At 42.7% G+C, this 22,500-nt stretch overlaps 1 protein-coding gene across 2 annotated transcripts in view; it reads left to right on the top strand.

Moving 5' to 3' along the window:
• MARCHF2 (membrane associated ring-CH-type finger 2) overlaps positions 1-22,500 on the top strand; it is a 750,969-nt gene that overhangs the window by 189,850 nt on the left and 538,619 nt on the right. For both annotated transcript variants that reach the window (XM_044090677.1, XM_044090676.1), the window contains exon 2: positions 15,117-15,341. In XM_044090677.1, the coding sequence (XP_043946612.1) occupies positions 15,172-15,341 (170 nt within the window). In that variant the 5' untranslated portion in view covers positions 15,117-15,171. The remainder of the gene's footprint in view (positions 1-15,116; positions 15,342-22,500) is intronic.

Raw genomic sequence — 22,500 nt, 5'->3', positions numbered from 1 at the left:
GTGCCTAAAAGGAAATAAAGTTCTACTTTTTTTGAGGACTTGCTTAAGGTTTTACAGAGGGTTAGAAAAGCAACTATATAGAAATTGTTTCTAAATGGAAAATATATTTTCCTTTATTTTTATCCTTTGTTGACAGGATTAGTCTCAGTAGGATAGTAGCATCCTTTTAGGGAATATGTGAGGTGATATTTATAGTACCAGGGGAAATTTTGGCCAGAGCATCAGGGAACTTCCCTTATTCTGGAGCTGCTACATGGTACCGCAGAGCTCTTAACAGCTATAAGGAAGAGGCCTAAGGGAGGCATCAGCATGGAGGAGGAGTGAAAAGCTGTACATAGTTTGCAGATGCAAAGTGAGCATTTGGAGAAAAAAATTGTGTGATATGGAGCTTCAGAATGTAATCAAAGATTCCTGTGTAGTGGATGTTGCAAATGAGTGGTGTTTAGCTGTCTCCATGGCGAAGGAGTAAGTGGGTCTTTCGAAGTGTTGCAGATAACAGAGCTTCCAGATGATGTTTTGTTAAAAATAATTGAGCAGGATGATCCAGGTGACAGTTCTGCTGTTTCATGGGGTGAGATGGCAAGTAACATTTTTGGAAGTGCTGAGGATCGTAATGTGGAAAAGGAACCAGGTGCTGTGGCAGCAGAAAATGCAGTGGTTAAAACTTATGCAGCAGTGACAGGAAGTAAAAGAGGAAAGCCGCAACAAACTGAGAAGGTATCTGGTTTAGTGGCATAACTAAAACCATATGCAGCAGTGACAGGAAGTAAAAGAGGAAAGCCGCAACAAACTGAGAAGGTATCTGGTTTAGTGGCATAACTAAAACCATATGCAGCAGTGACAGGAAGTAAAAGAGGAAAGCCGCAACAAACTGAGAAGGTATCTGGTTTAGTGGCATAACTAAACCATATGCAGCAGTGACAGGAAGTAAAAGAGGAAAGCAGCAACAAACTGAGAAGGTATCTGGTTTAGTGGCATAACTAAAACCATATGCAGCAGTGACAGGAAGTAAAAGAGGAAATCAGCAACAAACTGGGAATGTATCTGGTTTAGTGGCATAACTAAAACCATATGCAGGAAGTAAAAGAGGAAAGCAGCAACAAACTGCGAAGGTATGTGGTTTAGTGGCATAACTAAAACCATATGCAGCAGTGACAGGAAGTAAAAGAGGAAAGCAGCAACAAACTGAGAAGGTATCTGGTTTAGTGGCATAACTAAAACCATATGCAGCAGTGACAGGAAGTAAAAGAGGAAAGCAGCAACAAACTGAGAAGGTATCTGGTTTAGTGGCATAACTAAAACCATATGCAGGAAGTAAAAGAGGAAAGCAGCAACAAACTGCGAAGGTATCTGGTTTAGTGGCATAACTAAAACCATATGCAGCAGTGACAGGAAGTAAAAGAGGAAAGCAGCAACAAACTGAGAAGGTATCTGGTTTAGTGGTATAACTAAAACCATATGCAGCCGTGACAGGAAGTAAAAGAGGAAAGCAACAACAAACAGTAAGTAAAACTGTTGACCCACTGTGAGATTAAGAACAAAAAAATGACACGGTAATAGACAGATATTATATATGGGACAATTTGGTAATTTCTGGATTTTGAACCGTAAAAGCTTTGGTCTTCTACATATTGGGACATAGACTTTTTTGACTTAACATTTAAAAATGATGGACTAATGATGAGATTTCTGGAACAGTGAGTAACAAAAAGAACATTTATCTGTGAAACACCGGTTTGTTTTCCTGCTGTAACTTAAATGTTAAATATTATTGTGCAGGTTAGAACTAATGATCTGGAAGAAGATCTTGCTAAAAATGCATGCATTGTTTGAGTAAAACTGATAATGTGAAAGTTTTGAGACGAGAGAAACTTAAGGAATGGAGGGTGGAAGCTGTTTTGAAATGTGAAAATAACATACTTGCCAAGTGTTTTTGTGGTTGATGAGGGGGACATTAAGATTTTCTAGCCAGTCTAAAAATCAAGTTTCTTTTGTGGACTTTTCTCATTTAATTAATGACTGTGGCTAGGTACAGTGCAACCAACATGGGGAGAAAGGGCATACAGCAGGAAGACTTGTAGTTGAGTGCAGGTTGTGAAAAAAGGACACTTTTAGGTAGATTTTTGTGTGCCTGAATGCAGGTTGCGAAAACGGACATTTTTAGGTGGAGTTTAAAGAGCAACAGGGAAAAATAATGAAAAAATAAGGGGAAAAGAGAGACACAAGGAAGAGCAACAGGAAGCTGGGGGAGAAGGTGAACTAGGTGAAAAAGAAAAAATATGGAGGGGGAGAAATGAGGAAAGTGTAAGTGCATGCCGGAAGACAGATCAAGAGAAGATATTGATACTGACAATTTGAAGCTCTAGCCAGTGAATATCTGAATCTGACCAAAGAGTATTTGCACATAAACCCAGGAAAAATATTCAGCTAGGGAAAGAGTAAAAATAAAATGAAAATTTAAAAAACATTTCCCCTAAACTTAAAAAGAAGGAAAAGCAACAATTTTAAAGTACTTTCAGTAAATGTGAGCAGTATTATTAACACTACAAGAAGGGTAGGGATATTGGAGTGGCATATAAAATATGATGTGGGTGTTATTATTTTAGAGGATGTAAGATTCCTGACAACTGAAGAAAGACTGCAAACAGAAAAATTGTGGAGTGGAAATATAATATGGCACTTGAAGTCGGAATTGAGGTGGGGAGAACATGCTGATAGAATTATAGCATTGTATATAGCATTGTATACATATATCTAGCAAGGAAGGAGAATTATAGCATTATATACATATATCTAGCAAGGAAGGAGAGTATCTGTCAAATATTGGACTGTGTGGTGGTTAAAATTAAAATTAGAATTGCAGGGGGCTTTGTGATTTAAGGGGAAATGTAAAAAGTAAAGGAAGGATGTAATTTAATGCAAAGTACAGAAAGTGATAAAATGTGATATTAGCTATGCGGAACAAAAGTCAGTGGACTTGTAGAATGGGGCACTTAGATGTGAAATTGATTTATTTTGTATTATCAGAAGGCTAAGGAGTAGCAGATGGTGATACAGTTCTGACTGTTCCTTTTTTCCGTCATCTCCATCCATATTGTTAAATGTTCTGAAAAAATAGGAAAGAGACTAAAGAGAATAAATGAGAAATGATTTGAGAGCGGGAAGTATTGCAGTTATGGAAGGATCATATAACCATAAAGGACGTCTATAAAACCGGTCTGAATGGTGGCATCAAATAAGAAAGCAAGAGAGAGTGAAATTTGGGAAGATGTATGGAAATGTTTTAAATTTAGAGAATAATATAAAAGATTATTATGATCTTGAAAAGTAAATCTACAAAAGAAATTGATAAAATTAAGCCATTCACTGTTTAGGCTGACAAAATTATTTACATGGGAGAAAGGAGGAGGTATATACATATTTCTATTTCGGTAATGTAATAGTGGAGGAAATTAGTATAATGAGGGAAATTAAACATGTAAAAGGAGAGGTAAAAAGAACACAGCAAATTCTGAGTATTATAGTGCAGCATGTAGAAAATATGTACAAGAGTAAAAAGAAGAAAATAAGAGAGAATCAAAAGTCAAATAATTTCCAGAATGAGTTAAGGAAGAATTTGAAAAACAATATTTATTTATTTATTTGGATGAAGTACTTAGGAAAGTAGATGTTGATTCAGTATCAGGTTCAGATGTTATAGGGTTTGGAAATGTACAAGAAATTAATGTATTAGCTAAGAAAGTGATCTGAAGTAGTTAACTTCATTTTATCTTCAACCTTGTGGGTATTCGGATCCATATCAGATCCAAGCCGGCAACTTTACAAGCATCTGCTCCGAGCTCCTCCCCCTTACCATTAACACACCACCATCTCCTGCCTTCCCCCAGATCCCGTTTGCCGCTTCGTGCATCAGCATGGTGATCTCCGCAGCTCTGAGCTTTAGAGTTTACTGTAAGTGCTTTTAGGGGTTTGTTTCGAGAGAGTTTTCTCAGTTAGTTCCCTTTTCCTCCCCCTAACGCTAGTTCGTAGTTTTTTTTGTCAAAAAATAAAAAAAGTTTATAGATATCGTGAAGTAGTTTTTGTGTAGGCCCTTCCCTTCCCTTAGTGTGTGTGTGGTCAGGTAGTGTGTCTGGGTGTGGCGGTTGTCGCTTTTTGGGATGTCTGAACAACCAACACCTACTTTTAAAAATGCACAGAGTGTGGCCATAAGCTTTCACCAGCGGATGGCCACACTCTGTGTGTGCTTGGGTGTAGCACGGCCTCGGCATCTACATCTCCCGCCCAACCCCCCCCCCCCAGGCTGGGACTCGCCCTTCCGCTAGACCTGCTGAAGGGGATGTTGCCAGAGGGAGAGATAAAAAAGACAGACACAAGGATGCAGAGAGAGGGAGAGACAGAGAAGAAAGGGGATAGGCCCCGTAAACTGTCTCCAGATCGGGAGTCCTTCCCTAGCCCACCTTCTAAGCTCTCGAAACCAGTTTCCCCTCAACTCCACTCCCCCAGATTTTCCCTGGAGCCGTGGTCTTCCTCTAGATCCTCCCAGCGACCAGCCATATCCGAGTCGGTCGTTTCCTCGCGCTCGACTCAGAGTCTTTCTGAAATAGATATGGACAGGATGATGAGGAGATTCATTTGGACCCAAATCCAGATGGGAGTCTTGCCAGGCCCCTTTCTCTCTGGATGGGGGACGTTCATGCCGTTCTTTCATCCGATTTCTCCTTCCCCGATCATGCCTGCGGTTTCGGGGTATATGGATCCTAGGATCTTCGGAGCTGGGGATTCGGCGCCGATGGTTCCTCCAACTCGACTCCAGCGATTACCTTGAGTTCCTCGGATCTGACTAGTTCGGATCAGAGCAGCTCTCAGGGCCGAGGATGGGGAGTTGGACCAAGGGGATGGATGTGTCTTCAGCTCTGACCTTGTTGGATCCAAGCCGTTCCTTCAGAGCTCTGGCTACCCTAGCCTCAGCTCCAATCCTCACAACGGACCCGGGGAGAGCTTCCTCCTTGTTGGGCTCTAAGGAGGTGCACTCTCCATCAGTGTTCAACGTGGTGGAGAGGGTTCTGTCCCAAGGATCGAGACCCCAGCCTATTTCCTTGGATTCCGCCCAGACTCCCTCTGATTTGGTTACAACTCCCTTAATCTTGTCTCAGGGACAGCGCGTGCTAGAGGAGCCCTAGGCGGTTCCCCTGGAGGAACCCCCCCGCAGCTCATGAGCCCTCTTCAGAGAGTCCCACTCCAATCCTCACAACGGACCCGGGGAGAGCTTCCTCCTTGTTGGGCTCTAAGGAGGTGCACTCTCCATCAGTGTTCAACGTGGTGGAGAGGGTTCTGTCCCAAGGATCGAGACCCCAGCCTATTTCCTTGGATTCCGCCCAGACTCCCTCTGATTTGGTTACAACTCCCTTAATCTTGTCTCAGGGACAGCGCGTGCTAGAGGAGCCCTAGGCGGTTCCCCTGGAGGAACCCCCCCGCAGCTCATGAGCCCTCTTCAGAGAGTCCCACTCCAATCCTCACAACGGACCCGGGGAGAGCTTCCTCCTTGTTGGGCTCTAAGGAGGTGCACTCTCCATCAGTGTTCAACGTGGTGGAGAGGGTTCTGTCCCAAGGATCGAGACCCCAGCCTATTTCCTTGGATTCCGCCCAGACTCCCTCTGATTTGGTTACAACTCCCTTAATCTTGTCTCAGGGACAGCGCGTGCTAGAGGAGCCCTAGGCGGTTCCCCTGGAGGAACCCCCCCGCAGCTCATGAGCCCTCTTCAGAGAGTCCCACTGAGGAGGGTCATCGTAAGCACACGTGCAAAAGGAGGCACTTGGACTCCCCTGAGTCCCTTACCGAAGACACTGATTTAGATCGAGAAGGTTCCCTCAGGTCACCTCCCGAGGATGTCTCCTTTGGAGACATCATGGAGATCCTCCGCCAGAGGGGAGGTTGATCAGACCAAAAACCTTCTACGGATGAATCAGTGTTCCTGGAGGCTTTTGGCATGGGCCCATCTACTTCCTGGGTGTCTCCACTGGCAGATCCTTTAGTGGATCTTATCACCACACTGGCATGGAAGGAGCCTGACACCACAGAGCCGATAACTAAGTGCCTGGACAAAATTCTCTCTCCACCCTCTGACAGACAGACAATGGTATAAGGGATCCCCTGTGGACGCTATGGTGGTTGCAGCAGCCACCAACAGGGAACTGGCTCAGGAGAGTTCCTCCGTCCACCCTCTGGATAAGGAATCCAGGATGGTGGATTGATTTTGGGAAACGAGTGTATTCTTCAGCGACGTCTTCCATCCGAGCACTGACCTAATTGGAACACGTTATACGACTGCAGCGAGACCTAGTCACGGAGTTAGCTGAGTCATCCCCAGAGTCTTTGTCGCAGGAAGACAAGCGTCTGTTCTCTGCGAAGATGTCTATTCTGAAATCAGTGTCAAACACGTCTATGCGCCTCCTTTCTCATACTATGGAAGGAGCAGCTAGGGCAGCTGGGACCGGTGTTGCTATGAGGCGACGCACTTGGCTCAGACTGTGTCAGTTTGCGGACCCCTTCAAGGTGTCTTTTTTACGAATGCTCCCTTCGATGGTTCTTCTCTCTTTGGGAAGACCGTACGTGACACCCTTGTCCAGAGTGAAAAATACTGGAAGACTTTGTCTGCCGTCTGAATCCACTTCTATAGTCCTCAAAGATCCTTTTCCAGGAATCAGAGGGCAAAGGAAGATGTGGTTCCGGAAATTGCAGTTTTCCCGGGACTCTCAGGACAACTCGTCCCCTAGAGGCAGAGGGGGACATGACAGACGCCGGCCCACAGGCAGAGGGGGTCCGAGGAATTTTGGGTCTAGGGAGCCCTTCTCGGACAGACCCGTGCAGCAGCCCTGAGGGGTTGCCCGACTGTCCTACTCTGGAGGCAGTCGGGGAAGATTATCATTGCACCCAATGGCATGGGAGTCCATAACTGCAGATCGTTGGGTGCTTCAAATAATATCCAGAGGTTACACCATCCCATTTGTTGCCCCTCCAATTCAACCAAAACACCTCCCAGATGTTCCACCCGCTCAAAGGGAGACGGCAGCGCTAGAGGTTTCCAAGCTGCTTCTAAAATGAACCATTGAAATAGTCGTCCCCCCCCCCCCCCCCGATCAGTCCGGGTCAGGCGTTTACTCCAGGTTCTTTTTAGTGCCAAAAAAGACTGGGGACCTCAGACCCATTTTGGACCGGTCAACTCTTAAACCTCGCTTTCGCCAAACAGAAATTCTGGATGGTCACCCTAAAGTCCATTTTACCTTATCTTCGAGAATGTGACTGGATGTGCTCGATAGACCTCCAATACGCTTACCACCATATCAAGATTCACAGAAGCTCCAGGAGATTCCTTTGCTTTCCTGCTGGGAGCCAGTCATTTCCAGTTCTGAGCCCTATCCTTTGGTCTCACCACAGCTCCCAAGGTGTTTACCAAGGGAATGGCGATTTGTAGCGGCTCACCTGAGGCTTCAGGGGATTCAGGTATTCCCTTACCTAGACGATTGGCTCCTCGCTGCTTCCACCAAGTGTCTTCTTTGTCAAGCCAAAGACTTCTTCCTGCATCTTGCAGCCCTGTTAGGGATTACGGTCGCTCTTGAATCTGGTGCATATCTTGGACTTTATCTGGGCACCCTTCAATTGAAAGTCTTCCTAACTCCAGACAGGGTCCAGAGTCTAAGGGCTCATGTATCACTGATTCTTGCCCCCAGGTTACCGAAGGTGGCAGAAGTTCTCAGAGCTTTGGGCTCTATGGCTGCAGCAATTTCTATCCTCCCCTGTGTGCGGCTTCACATGCGTGTTCTACAATGGACTCTAGTTGTATAGTGGTCTTGGCTGGATCTCCCCATGGAATACCCAATTCACATCAGCAAAGCCTGCAGGGCATCACTTCTCTGGTGGGTCCAGTCTGCAGAGATTGTAGCGGGACACCCCTTTGTTCCATCCACAGCCCGAGCCACAGTGACCACAGACGTCTCCCAGCTCGGGTGGGGGGGTATTATCTGGGGAGGACGGACCAAGGCATGTGGTCCCAGATCGAGGCCAGATTGCACATCAGTGTTCTGGAGATGAGAGCAGTGCTTTTAGTATTGCAGGCCTTCCATACTGTTATTCCTCTGGGGACTATTGCAGTTCAGTCAGACAACATGTCGGTTGTCTTGTACATCATCAAACAGGGAGGAACCAGATCTTACCCTCTGTGTCGCGAGGCCATGAAAGTTTGGGAGTGGGCGATCTCCACCATTCGGTTTCTGATTGCAACGCACACCCCGGACGCTCCAAATTGAGTCGGGCTATTCTAATGACATACCAGTGGACTCTGAAGCAGTCGATAGCTGAGGAGATCTTCCTTGCGTGGGGACAGCCTTGCTGCAATCTCTTTGCATCTCCTTCCAACGAGAAGTGCAACTAGTTCTTCGCTCTGATTCCCTCACCACAGGACCCCCCCCCCAGAGACGCTCTAGTCCATGCTTGGCCTCCCGGGCTCCTGTACGCTTATCCCCCGTTACCACTCATTCCCAAGTTTCTTCAGAAGGCTTGCTGATTGGGATACAAGGTTATCCTCATAGCCCCATTCTGGCCTTGTCCTGTTTGGTTCCCCTTCCTCTGGTCTCATGTTCTAGCTCCCCCTTGGATTCTAGATCCCTGCCCGGATCTTATTTCCTCATCCTTCAGGCACCTGTCCGCCCAACCTGACCAGCCTCAAGCTGATAGCTTGGTTGCTCCAGTTCCCTTAATTGCCAGGACTCCGGGTCTTTCATATTCAGTGAAAGCTATTCTAGTGGCGGCTCATAAGTCTTCCACTAGGAAGATTTACCACAGTAAATGGAAACGATTTTCTATTTGGGCATCTCAGAGAAAGCTGGATCCTTCTATGGCCCCTGTATCTCCGGTACTGGATTTCTTAGCCAGCATTTTTCAGCAAGGGGCCAGTTTTTCCACTGTGAAAGTACAACTGGCAGCTATTTCAAATTTCCATGTGGCGAGAATAGGAATGCCCTGGCCTCTTCTAGATTGTGTAAGGCTTTTCTTAAAGGCACCTTTCTTTTGAGCCCTCCAGTTAAGAACCCTGTTCCTCCTTGGGACCTTACCTTGGTTCTTCAGGCCTTGGTTGCTCCCCCCTTTGAACCTGCAGCATCAGCAGATTTAAAGTTGTTATGCTGGAAGACAGCCTTCCTAGTGGCTATTACTTCAGCTAGGAAGGTTTCTGAGCTTCAGGCCTAGTCGGCAGTGCCCCCTTACTTGACCTTCCATAAGGACAAGGTTTCTCTTTGCACAAACCCTTCTTTCTTGCCAAAAGTGACTTCTGAATCAAACATTAATCAAACAATTAACCTGCCTGTTTTCTTCCCAAATTTTCGGAACAAGGGTGAATATAAACTACGTTTGCTAGATGTTCATAGACAACTTCATTTTTATTTACACAGAACAAAGCCCTTCCGTAAGTCTGACCAGTTATTTGTGTCCTTTTCTATGCCCTTTTTGGGTAAGGCCATCTCCAAAGTTTCCTTGGGTAGATGGATTACGCTATGTATTTTGCAAATTTACAAAGACAAAGGCTTGTCGCCATCTGGTCTTGTTAAAGCTCATTCTACCAGATCTATGGTGACGTCTGTTGCTTTTTGGTCTAGGGTGTCATTGGATGACATTTGTGTGGCAGCAACTTGGGCTAAGTCACATACCTTCATTTCTCATTATAAGTTGGATTTAATCTCCAGATAGTAAGCATCCTTCGGCTCTGCGGTGCTCAGGAATATCCTTCTGTGAGGGCCTCCCAGGGGTTTGAGTAGCTGGGGACTCTGTCCCACAAGTTGAAAATAAAATTTGAAAATAAAATTAAGTCAACTACTTCAGATAAAGATTATGTACTCACCATAATGTTCCATCTGAGTAGTTATACTTCATTTTTCTGCAACCCCGCCCTCCTTCCCCCGAACCTTCTCATGTGATGATCATGTATGGTTTCTTCTAGTTTGAGTTGCTGATTAGTTTGGATTGCAGCAAACTCTATCTGAGGGAAGCAGGAGATGGTGGTGTGTTATGGGTAAGGGGGAGGAGCTTGGAGCTCTGAGCAGATGCTTGTAAAGTTGCCGGCTTGGATCTGATATGGATCGAATACCCACAGGTTGCAGAAAAATGAAGTATAACTACTCAGATGGAACGTTATGGTGAGTACATAATTTCTTTTTTTATAAATGTACTGAATGAATGGTGGAAGAAAAGGTTTGTTTTTGAAAAGTTGTATAGTGAGATATTAAAATTTCTGTGGAAGAAAGATGAGAGGAACAAAATAAAAAATTGGAGACCTGTCACGCTAAATAACTCCGATTATAATTTTTTTGAGAATGGAGAGGAAGGAAGTATGATGGAAGGATGTGTATATGGTATAAAAGTGATGGGATGTCAGTAATTGTTATTGGTTGTGAGGGAAATTGTGGATGATGCAAGTAAAAAGAAGGATGTGAAACTTATTGTAGGTGATAATAATAAGGCATTTGATATAGTAGGATATGATGCTTTGTGGGATGTTATGGAGACATCTGGAATAGGTAATGGAATTAGGAGAGTGAGTATGTAGGCATATCAAAGTAATAGATTGAGAATGTTAGTGAATGGGTGGCGGAGTAAAAAAAAATATGCGTGAAGTGTGGTATAAGACAAGGATGTCCCATGAGTGGAATATTGTTTACATTGGTAGTGACTGCAGTAGTGAGTGAAGTAGCTTATAAAATGAAAGGTGCCAGGTACGTAATAGAAAATGAGGTGGTGATTCCCGTAGATTTGACATAGACAGTATAGTTGCGGTTACCAAGAACAAGATATGGATGAGGGAAGTGGTGGTTTGTCTTAATGGATGTTTAAAGGAAATGTGAATGCTCTCGAAGAAAGATAAATGTAAAGGTTTGGGTGATGTGGGGAAACTGGGGCTGTGTATTTTTCAGTGAATGAAGCATCTTTGCTAGGGATAACATTTGAGAAAAAATATGATGCAACAGGAGGGTTTAATAAAAGAAATGTAAAAAAATCTGTCTTCTGCAGAGGATTTATAGATTAGCATTCAGGAAAAAGATTTATCTGATGAATTTTGTATTAATAGGAAAAATATCGTGCATGCCAAATGTTTGTGTGACACCAGAAAAGTATGGAAAGGAAATTGTGCAATTGTTCTCTTTTATATGAGGTTTAAGATTTAAACCCAGTAAAAGTCTTGTGTTGTATATAAGTGAAGATGAGGGGTGATTGGGGTTAGCTGCTTCTTTAACCTTGTATTTAGTATTAAAGTGGGTAAAGGAAGGGAATGTGGTACATATCATTACCAGTTTTGCATCCAGGAAGAAAGAGGTCATCATTTCTCTCTACTCTTCCCTCATTAGACCAATAGAGTATAATGTCCTATTTGGCATGTACCTCACTAGACACCTGCAACAGCTGGAGAAGGCCACAAAATTACCTTACGAAAAGGATCCTGGACCTTAAACGCGTCCTACATGGACAGACTAAAAAAAACTTCAGCTATTCTGTCTCGTATCATCTACTAAGAGAAATCTTGATGAGTGGATGGAAAATAGAAAGTTCACCCCAGGGATCACTCCAGTAGCTCTACTTGGTAGAGGCACTGGGACCCAACGTCGGGCAGCATGATGCCAGGGCACTTCTATGGGCTAAGCTTGTAAAGGCTCCAGGGCCATTAGCCTAGTACACACCTATGAACCTATGAGAAATTAATGGTGAGAATGTTTATGTAAAAGTACAAAAAGCTCTTGAAGATGAGAATAAGAAGTAAAAACAAAATATGTTAATGAAGAAATTAAAAATTATCAAGAAAAAGTATTAACCTGGAAATTAAAATTGATGAAGATAGAAGGATGTGATACTTAAATAAATTAAGCTATGTTATGTTAATCCATGGGAAAATATACCAGAAAAAGTTATTAAAGCCATTAAAATAAGGAAAGGTGTACCAAGATAGGATTTCCAGTAGAGATTGGTAATAAATAGGTTACCAGTAAAGGGGGTATATGCCATCTAAAAAGTAAGTTGAAGGATTGTGTTTATTTTGTGGGGAGGAAGATAAAACAGTAAGTTTTTTTTATTTTGAAATATAAAAGTGGTGATACTCTGGAAGAAGTATGAATAAGCATTTTTTGCGAATATTAATGACTTGTAAATATGATATAGAGATATTATAAGAGCAAATGAAATATGTGAGAAAGACAGATAAGAATGTTTTGTAATATGGCCTGTTTGAAATATTGAATGAAATTTTGTTTAGTGAGAAGTTGATTTTGGCTGATAAATTGTGAAAAAATAGATTATGGTTTTGGAAGAAGTGGGGGTCAATTATGGAAGAGTAACACTGAGTATGTTATAAGAAAGATGATAACAGTAAAATAATAGAAATGTGTATATATGTGTCTGTAAATGTGTACACTTGTAAATGCTTAAATAGGTTCATAGGTTCATACTAGGCTATCTGCCCTAGGGCATTTATAAGCCTAGCCAGAATGTGTTTGGCTTTCGCCACCCATTTTAAATTTAAATGATGTTTTATGTTGTATTACAAAAAAGGACCACTACTGTTTTCAATAAGTGCTGTGAGATCGTTTACATCCAGCTGAGCACAACCATCTCAAGCAGATGGGGTCTAGGTTTAACATCTCATCCGAAGGGTGGCACACTCAGGAGTGCAGCACCCCACTTATCCTGTAGTGCAGTGTCAGCAGTTAATCCATCGGGTATGGGACTAAAACCCACAGACTTCTACATCAAGGGCAAGTGTGCTACCTGTTCTGCCACCGACACACGGTACATTATGGTGCCATAGAAAAAATCAGGACACTTAGCAAGTGGTAATACCTAATATTCGTGCTGACTTGTGTGAGCTGCTCGGTGCTAGACTGGAATTCCCTTCTGTCAAAACACGTCAGCCATCTCTGCCTGCCCTGCCCCTGGATCCACTACTTTGTACTCATTTTGAAGTGAAACATTTTTTGAAAGGTGTCCTACACATCAGACCACCAAAGAGAGACATTTCCCCTTCTAGGAGTCTGAACTACATACTGGAAAAGCTTACCATGTCTTCTTATGAGCCTGCTGCATCTTTCTTTCTAGGTTTGTTCTTGGAAAACTGTGTTCCTGGTAGCTTTGACTTCCTCTTAGTGTATCAGAGCTGCAAGCATTGATGACTGTTCTACCCTTTCTCATTTTCCATAAGAATAGGGTTATCCTTTGAATTAACCCTTCCTCTTTTCTTAATTTTGTTAATGAGATCTCTTTTTGAACCAGACCATCAACCTTCCCACCTTTTTCCCTTCTCTTCAGATTAAAGGAGAGAGAGACAAATTTGCATTCCTTACATATAAATAGCTCAGATTTCATTTAGGTAAGTCTTTCAGAAAATTTGACAAGCTTTTTGTGTCTTTCCAGGAAAATTACTTGGTTCTTCTTTTCGTAAACAAACCACTTCTAGCTGGATTTTTGAGGTATTTCTTTTTGTTATTTGGCAAACAACTACAGACTTCAGTAAAAGCACATTCTACTAGAGCTGCAGCTCCTTCAAAGGTATAGATTTTAGATGCATCCTTAAAGCAGGTACTTGGTCCTCTATTCAAACTCTTGCTAAACATTACAAGGTTGATGTATTCTCTACATCTGGAGAAGGTTTGCAAGGTCCATTCTTCATGGTCTTTTGGATTGTAAGTCAGTTTAGCCTTCCTCCTCCTTTTCTTCTTGGATAGCTTTAGGGATCTCTCATGTTAGTAATACTGCAGCATTGAGCCAAGGAAGGGCATAGTACAGTTTTGTAGCTACAGTAACAGTAGATGTCCGACTGATCACTGCAGTATTCCATCTCTCCCTCTTTCCTTTCCTTCTTTTTTTCTTGTTGGGCCAAGGTAGTCTCATTTTTTCCTCCACTTCTTTTGACCAGCTGCTGTCAGGGTAAGTTCTTGCACAACTGTACAACTGTACTTATCTTAGGGTTCCACTCTGTAAGAAGCATTCTGGTCCATGGTCTATGGGTTAGAGATGATGCCATTATGATAAGTGCGTAACTTTCATATCTGCTAGATCTGTAATAGTGGCTCTCATTTTTAATGACTGCATTCAAACTCCTTCACCTTTGCTGTGAAGGTTTTGCATGTGTTGCATAGATTTTCTTTAGCATGGTTAACAACTTATCTAGAGAGGGAGAGCAAGATGAAGTATTGTGGGTTAAGGAGGGCAAGATGAAGTATTGTGGGTTAAGGAGGGAAGTACTTAGCCTGGGAAAATTTGGATTGGTGAGTGTTCTTAATGCCAGCAGCCTTAATCCTGTGAGTTATAGAGGATAAACCTACCCAGACAGAGCTATTGTTATCGTATGTGCATAACTTCATTTCAGATTGCTTGATAAGAGCTGTAAAATTATTATTTTTAATGTGAATGCATATACAAGATATTTGTGGGGGTATGTATGTATGCATTGTTAATTGTTTTATTGTATCAGAATTTAAAATGCACTGAGAACACTATTATTTACAAAAGAAGAAAAATCATATCTGTTTCTGTGTTTGTGTGCAAAATGAACCCAAAATGTATTTAAGACGTGCAGTGTACATATCTGCATGTAGACTTGTGTAGTCATTATGAAGAAGGAGACTCGGGAATTCCTCTGACAAATCAAATTCTGTATTAAATGGAATGTAAATACTTTAAAACATGGTGGCACTTACTGCTTATTACTGCATTGAAGTACATAATCCACTTTAACATATCCAAATCTTCAGTATTGTATATCTTTAGCAGTAATGTAGTTTTAAAATTGTTCATATTTACTTATTGGCATGAAAATTGCAACAGCCAGCAGCAATTCTAGCTTCATATTCACTTTTGGAGTTTTATGTGTCGTGATGGAAAGGTGAGAAATACTGTATCACACTTGCCAGCATAAGCAAATCTATATTTAGTTTTCTCATTTTGATACCATTACTGCATTTGCCCTCTGGGATGACATAATTTACTGTGGTAGATCTTTTGAAGTTTGCAGCATTTCAGCTGCACTAGCAAAGATGCTACTGCATCTGCAAGCAGGATAGTAACTTAGTGTGTTCATTTGCAGGTCCAGCATGACTGTGAGAGCCAGACCCTAGAGGGGGAAGCCATTCCTAGCTGCCATGACGACAGGAGATTGCTGCCACCTTCCCGGCTCATTGTGTGATTGCACAGCTGCCTTGTCCAAATCTGTGGAAGATTCTGACATTTGTCGACCTCAGTATGTAACTCAAGTAACTGCAAAAGACGGGCGTCTGCTGTCAACAGTCATCAAAGCGTTGGGCACACAGAGGTAATGGAAAGTATTGCCAGTTTGCTCATATTTTGAGTCTATTGGCATTCGATATTGGGCTGATATGTTTATTTTGCAGTAGAACAGTTTGACATGTTTTTCAGCATTTGTTAACTTATGTTTGGAAGCTTTCCTTCTGATTTTTCCCATGTTGAATATCGTGCTTGCCATTTCCTTATTGCACATCCACCCTTGATGGTAGGTCAGATTACTTTCCAGACACTGATATGGCGTCAGTGTTGTGGGGTTTCTCTGACCTGTGGGAATCGATCTCTATTGGGAGCATCTCAAAATAACTGTTATTGCAGCTCAGACAGCATTGCCACATCCTGCATAGGACTTCAATGGAGGCTGAGAGATGTTAGAGCAATGCCACTATTCTAATTGTCTCAAGTTCTGCTATTATTCACCATTTCAGCACTGTATTTGTTTAGAATAGAATTCAAATGCAACAACAACAAAACACGTAGACCTACACTGTTTCTTTCCCCAAGGAAGAAAAATTAGGTTTTAACATCCATCTGATTTTTTTTCCTGTCATAATGTAGCACATGGGAATATATGAAAACATGGTGCATTTCTGGAGTGTTTTATTTTCTTTGCTGCTTTTACACATATGCCACAGTTTAGGTTGAGTTGACTGCATTTTTCCTTTAATTCAGCAAGACGTAAGGAAGTATAAAGGCTTCATTCCCTTCGATGTTGTACAGAGTATGTCTCACCACTTCAGAGCACAACTTAACTTTAATCAGGCAGCTTCAGAAAACAGAAGGAAGTTGCAGTTTAGCCTGTGTTTCGGTATTGTTTATTGATCTTATTTAGAGATCCTTTTACAGCAGATCACTGTAATTGCTTTGACTGATATTGGTGCATTTAAGAGTTAGGACTGGCTGATTTTTTTTTTTTTTATAGTAATGATTTGATTTATAGTTGCACCTGTACGTCTGGCTGATTTCTCTGTTTTCATTTCATATTTTCAAAAACATTTGGCTGAATCAATTTACTAACTGTCGGAATTTGAATATCTTAGATGGCAGTGCCTGTCTCGCATTTCTGAGTCAGCACCTTGGTACTGATGCCTTTTCCTATTGTCTTTTTTGAATGTCGTCACATGTAGAAGAAGACGACTCTGGTAAACGTCCTTCTAGCGGAGAAATTAACTAACATGGAAGGTAGATCACATTGAATAATGTGGAGGGGAGGATTCTTCATATTTTCCATTTCTTTCCCCTCTCATTCTAAAAAGTGAAATTATGGAAGAACAGGATACACTCTGCTTCCTTTTTCCTTGTGAGTGGACGTGTTTATTTCGAACAGAGAGAAAAATGTAGGGATTGCATTGTTTGCCCATCCAGGTAAAATGTATAAACCGCATTACTACCAAATGCAGTTCCTACCACTGCTGCTCTGGGCATTCAGTTCATCTGTATTGTACTGGCTGTGAGAACCATGGTGTCAGGCCATTGTCTCCTGTTCTGACAGTGTTAGAATTTTAAGCAGCCTGTTCCAAAGCATATACCTTTGTTATGTGCAATGATAAGAGCATCAGGTCTTGGCATTAGACTATGCTTACACTTCTAATAGTAGCTATTGGTAAGACCTAAATACATAGTTAACTCCCTTTACTCAAGGCTCCTGTTTTTACTGGAGGTGGAGGATAAAATTAGTGGCATGGATAAATAGAGGTCTCTGTGCTTTGAAATCAGATCCATCATTTTTCATTATGCCTGTTTTCCTTCTGGCACCACCCACAGCAGACTGAAAGAGAGGGAGCAACCATGTTGTCAAACCGTAGGCAGAGTTCCTACACATGGACTCACTGGCAGTGTTTTTAGATGTGCAGTAGTTCTGTGGAGTCATTGAATATTGCTAGTTTCAGAGAAAAGACCCAGATCAGAACAGTTCATTAGGTCAGGTCTTGATCTGACGAAATGATGATGTATGCTGTAGTTAACCAGGAACCCAACAGGATCCTGTTTTCCACTTATCAGTCGTAGGTGCTCAAAGGAGCAAGGGAGAAGTGGAAATCTCCTTTTGAGGAGGACAGGCATCTAGAGTCTACAGTCTTCCAGGAAGAAAGGTCTTTTATTTTTCCCTACCTCCTCCAAAAATGTCTGCTTCCAGGCTTTAAACTGATGCCTGTTTCTCATAGCAAAAAAGGGACCAGAGGAAATGAATGTAGCTTCCAGAAGAAGCTCTACCTGCTGTCACTGCTAAGTGGGAAAGACCGAGTGTGCTAATTTGACCTTCAGTTCATTTATCAGCGTCTAAAATCAGAAAGTGTCATTTAGGTTTTCTGCATTTTTGAAAATAAAACGTACCCTTTCCGTTTTGCACTCTTTATTTTTTTCTGTTTTGCAGTCTTTTTATATTCAGGTCACCTTCAGCACTTCTCTTGGACAAATAAGAAAATTAGATCAGCTAAATGGAGAGATACATTACTTTGTTTGAAATGCTTTCAAATTTCTTGAAAGGCTGTGTGATTTATGTTGTATTTCTTTTATACAAAGATTCCAAAATGGAACATCTTGGCTCCTGAGGCTAGTTAGCATGTGGTGATACTACTAAGAGCTCAAAAAAGAGTAATTGTAATGGAAGGAAGAAGCTACTTGGGACTAGTCCCTGGAGCAGTAGGTAGATATAGGACTGACCTTGAGAAGTCTTTCTTGGTCATTTTGCACATTCTTCCTTTCTTTGTCATCATTGTAGCCCCAGCTTGGCTTCTTTCACCCACTTCATTTCTAAGCTCCTCCGGTATGCCCCAGTGAGTGTTCTTGCCATTCTCTCACAGATGAACAGATGTTCTTCATGTTTCACTGTTGCAGTCGTCACATTTGGGTCATCTGCTTGCAGTAGCCCTCAGTCAGCCTGATTATCAAAGTCTTGAGTCCTGCGTCACTTGCTGTCTCATCTTCCGTGACGTCAGGTAGTCAGGGGTATAAAGCATGCAGCCGGCGCCATTACATCAAGTCTTTCTTGCCGTGCGGTGCCCGAAGCAGAAGCAGTTCGCAAGTGCCGGTCGGCCGACTCCTGAAATTTTCGTTTTCGAGTTTCAGAACAAAAGTCTTCAACTAAAGCTAAGTACCCCATTGGGGAAACCTTTTCTTGCTCTAACCGATGTCCGTAAAATTCAATAATTTTTTTTCTTGTGGAAAGCAAATATTATAAAGATTTTCATTCGTACTGTATTCCTTGCCTAGGCCCTGACCACGACGTACCTCGCTGTCGGTCTTGTGCCTTATTTAAACCACAAACTATTCGTCTGTATATTTTCGCTTCTAAATATTTTGGTGCTCGGTTTAATTATTCAGATATGTCTTCGGTAAGCCACCTGACTACCGACATTCTGAAAAAACGCAAAGATAAAGACAGAGACAGGCTGTCTAGGTCCAAAGCTGTCAACGATGCTTCTCCTAAGCTAGTCGACAGTTTGCCGGTACTCAGTGAGGTGCTTTCGCAGCCCCTGATACCCGCTACTTCAGATTCGCAGGCCTCTACTGAGACCCATTCGGAGTCCGGTATGCCACGAGATGCTTCAACTGTGGAACCTACGGATGTCTCTACCTTGGATGGGTCCGGAAGTGCTGTGTAGGCACTGGCTTTTGAGTGTGTATTCAGGCCTTTCAGCGTATTAAACCAATGCCATCTTCTTCAAGGTCTAAGATTCGAACCATGCCCAGGAAACTGACAACCAGACCGCATGGTTAGGCCTCTGTGCCTAAAAAACAAATTATAAGAATGGCTGAAGACCTTAGTACTTTAATCAGGGGAAGCCAGCCTTCCCCCTCTAAGAAACCTAGGACTGAATTTGCTTATGATATGTCTGACCAGGATTCTGAAATTTCTGTTTCCTCTGATGACCAGGATTTACCCTTATCCACCTATGAGGATTCTGATGCAGAGGACTCTATTCCCTCTGCTTCTCCCCCAGAGGACTTTTCTTTTGGTGAAACCTTGCATACTCTTAGGGAACTGGGAAAGCCAGGATTACTCTGATTCTTAAAAGAGGCTTAGAGATTTCTTACTCCTGCCCCAACAAAGGCCTTTAGCTATCCCTCCTGTACTGGACATTGTTGATGATGCCTTTTCAGAATCTAGCTTGGCCCCTGATTCTTTACCTCTTGCTCCCAGAAAACCTGACCGATATTATAGGGTCCCTGACTCTCAAGTTCATTTTAAAAATCCTGTTGCGGATCCAGAAACTATTTCACAGGGACCCAAGGACATTAAGGCTACTACTGCCAAAAATCCTACCCCCTCTGATAGAGATTCCAGGGCCCTGGATAGATGGGGTACAAAGGTATACAGCTGTGCAACCTTGGCCATCAGGGCCCTAAATTGCCAGTTTCGTATGTTAAAGTATCAGCAGCATATTATTGGATTACTTAAAAATAAAATGATGTTGATTCCTGATTGTGCTGAAAATAAGGATTTACAGGATTTAATGCATTCTGCTGAACAGGTTGGAAAACATACTTTCCAATGTGGTTTTGATTCACTAGAGGCATCTTGCAGGGCTGCTGTCACCGGGTCTGTAATTAGAAGGCATGCTTGGCTTAAGGAACAATCTTTGCCAGATCATGTTAAAACTAAATTGCTGGATGCTCCCTTAAATCAGGGCCGCCTGTTTGGCAACAAAGCAGAAGTTGTTCTTAGAAAGATGGAGGAAAAAGCTAAATCTATGCAAACTGTTAAAGATTTCTTACAAGTGCAGCCTCCAAGATTTAGTAGGCATTGGCCCTCAAAAAATTGGTCCTTTCCCACCTCTTCCAGGCCTTCTCAGTTCAAACACAGAACCAGCAGAACAACCAGGTCTCAGTCCCAGGGTACGTACAGGACTAAGCAGTGTGGGGCTCCCACTTCCAAATCAGGGAGTAGTAAGACTCCCTACTATGGTAAACTGTCTCAGTGACTTTACTTTAAAACTTCCAAGCACTTCTCAACTGACTGCTCCTTTAGGGGGAAAGATTGCTTTGCAGGCAAAAAACTGGGAACTCATTACCCAGGACAAATGGGTTTTATACATAGTTTCCCAAGGATACAGATTTCACTTCCACATGTTACCAACCCCAAACGGTTGGCCAGATATACCCCCAAATCAGTGGGCAGACGCTCAAAAGCAAGTACTCTCTCTCTTAAGATTAGAGCCTATTCAGACCTGTACCAGAAGAGGAAAAGGGACAAGGTTTCTACTCAATACTTTTTCTGGTACCCAGAAAAGACAACTCATGGCGCCCTATCTTGGACCTTTCTATCTTAAACACCTTTTTGGTGATTCCAAAATTCAAGATGCTAACTCTTCACCAGTTGCTTCCCATGGTAGGCAAAGATGCCTGGTTGGCAACACTGGATTTAAAGGAAGCCTACCTGCACATCCCAATCAGGTAATCGTGCAGACGTTACCTACGCTTCAAAGCAGGCTACATGCACTTTCAGTTCTCTTGCACTGCCCTTTGGCTTGTCTACTGTGCCCAGGTTATTCACAAAGTGCCTAGCTCCAGTCATTGCATTTTGCAGGCAAAGGAATATTCAGATATACCCATACCTGGACGATTGTCTAATTCAGGCAGAAAGCCAGGACTTATTTTTGAATCATCTGAAATTTGTACAAAAGGTGCTAACTTGTCTTGGGTACACCATAAACGAAAATAAATCACATCTGGTACCCTTTCAACAAATTCTATTCCTGGGAGCAAGCTTGAACACAACTTCCTCACACCAGAGAAACAAATTCATTTGACAACATATTTCAAACTAATGACCACAAAAACCCTGCTATCTGCAAGACAAATACTGCTAGCCTTGGGGTTCATGGCCTCCTGCATTCTACTAATTCCATATGCAAGACTGCATATGAGGAAACTGCAATGGTATCTAAAAAGCCTATGGTGTCAACATTCTCAGGATGTAGAAGCAATGATTCCTATCATACCTTGCCTACGGTTAGAGTTCCTTTGGTGGGCAGAGGCCTACCACCAAAACAAGGGACTACCATTCACTTTACCCCCTGCCACCCAAACCATAACAACAGACGCATCAGACTATGCATGGGGGGCTCACCTGGCAGGGAAGTGCATTCAGGGCAAATGGAGCACAAGTCAAATGCACCTGCATATCAATCAAAAAGAAATGTTAGCTGTACAGAATGCTCTGACAGCCTTCAAAGACCATATTCCTCCATGGCAATTAATGGTAAAGACGGACAACACCACTGTTATGTGGTACATAAACAAGCAGGGGGGTACCCATTCTTACCCCTCTGCAGACTAGCCAAGGCTCTGGGGAACACAGCCTTGAGCTACCACGTGCATTTACAGGCTCAATTCCTGCCAGGAAACTAAATACACTGGCAAACAAACTAAGCAGAAATCACATGGACCCACACGAGTGGGAACTGGAACCAAAGACTTTCAACATGTTGATAAACAAATGGGGGATCCCATGTATAGACCTGTTTGCCTCTCCCCAGAACTACCAATTGGACAAATTCTGCACAAGGACTCCCCACAAACAAGCTTGGAAAGTGAATGCTCTGTCCTTCAGCTGGAAAAATCTATCAGTTTATGCCTTTCCTCCTCTGCCTCTCCTCTGCAAAGTACTACTAAAAGGACAAACCAAGGACGATACTGATTGCACCAGACTAGCCACGCCAACACTTGTACTCACTCTTGCGCAGTTTGTCACTGCTGGCTCCATGGCACCTGCTTCAGACCCCTACCCTGCTGTCACAGCAGGAGAGCCAGATTCTGCACCCTCAGCTTCAAACCCTGAACCTGGCAGCTTGGCTAATTACCTAATCTCTCCGTTACCCAGTAAACAAGTGTTGGATGTCATTTTGGAGGCAAGGAGGCTTAGTACTAGAAAATCTTATGCTGAAAAATAGAAAAGATTCTGTGCCTGGAACCAAACTCAAGGGATGGGCACAGCAGCACCCAATTTACCTCAGATTCTTCAATATTTAACTGAGATGCTTCATAAGGGACTTTCTTTTTCCTACATCAAAATTAACACCGCAGCTATTTCAGCTCATTACAGCACAGAACCACCCCTCTTTTCTCATTCACTGCTCAAGCAGTTCCTCAGAGGGGCCAAAAACTTAAGACCACCCAGGAGAGCCCCAACTCCAGCCTTGGGACCTTAACTTTGTATTGCAAAAACT

The sequence above is a fragment of the Protopterus annectens genome, chromosome 13.part0 (assembly GCF_019279795.1).
Source record: "Protopterus annectens isolate FY-2018-M chromosome 13.part0, PAN1.0, whole genome shotgun sequence".
NCBI classification, from domain to species: Eukaryota; Metazoa; Chordata; order Ceratodontiformes; family Protopteridae; genus Protopterus; species Protopterus annectens.
The sequence above is the reverse complement of the archived record's forward strand: the minus strand, read 5'-3'. Positions and strand labels throughout refer to the sequence as shown.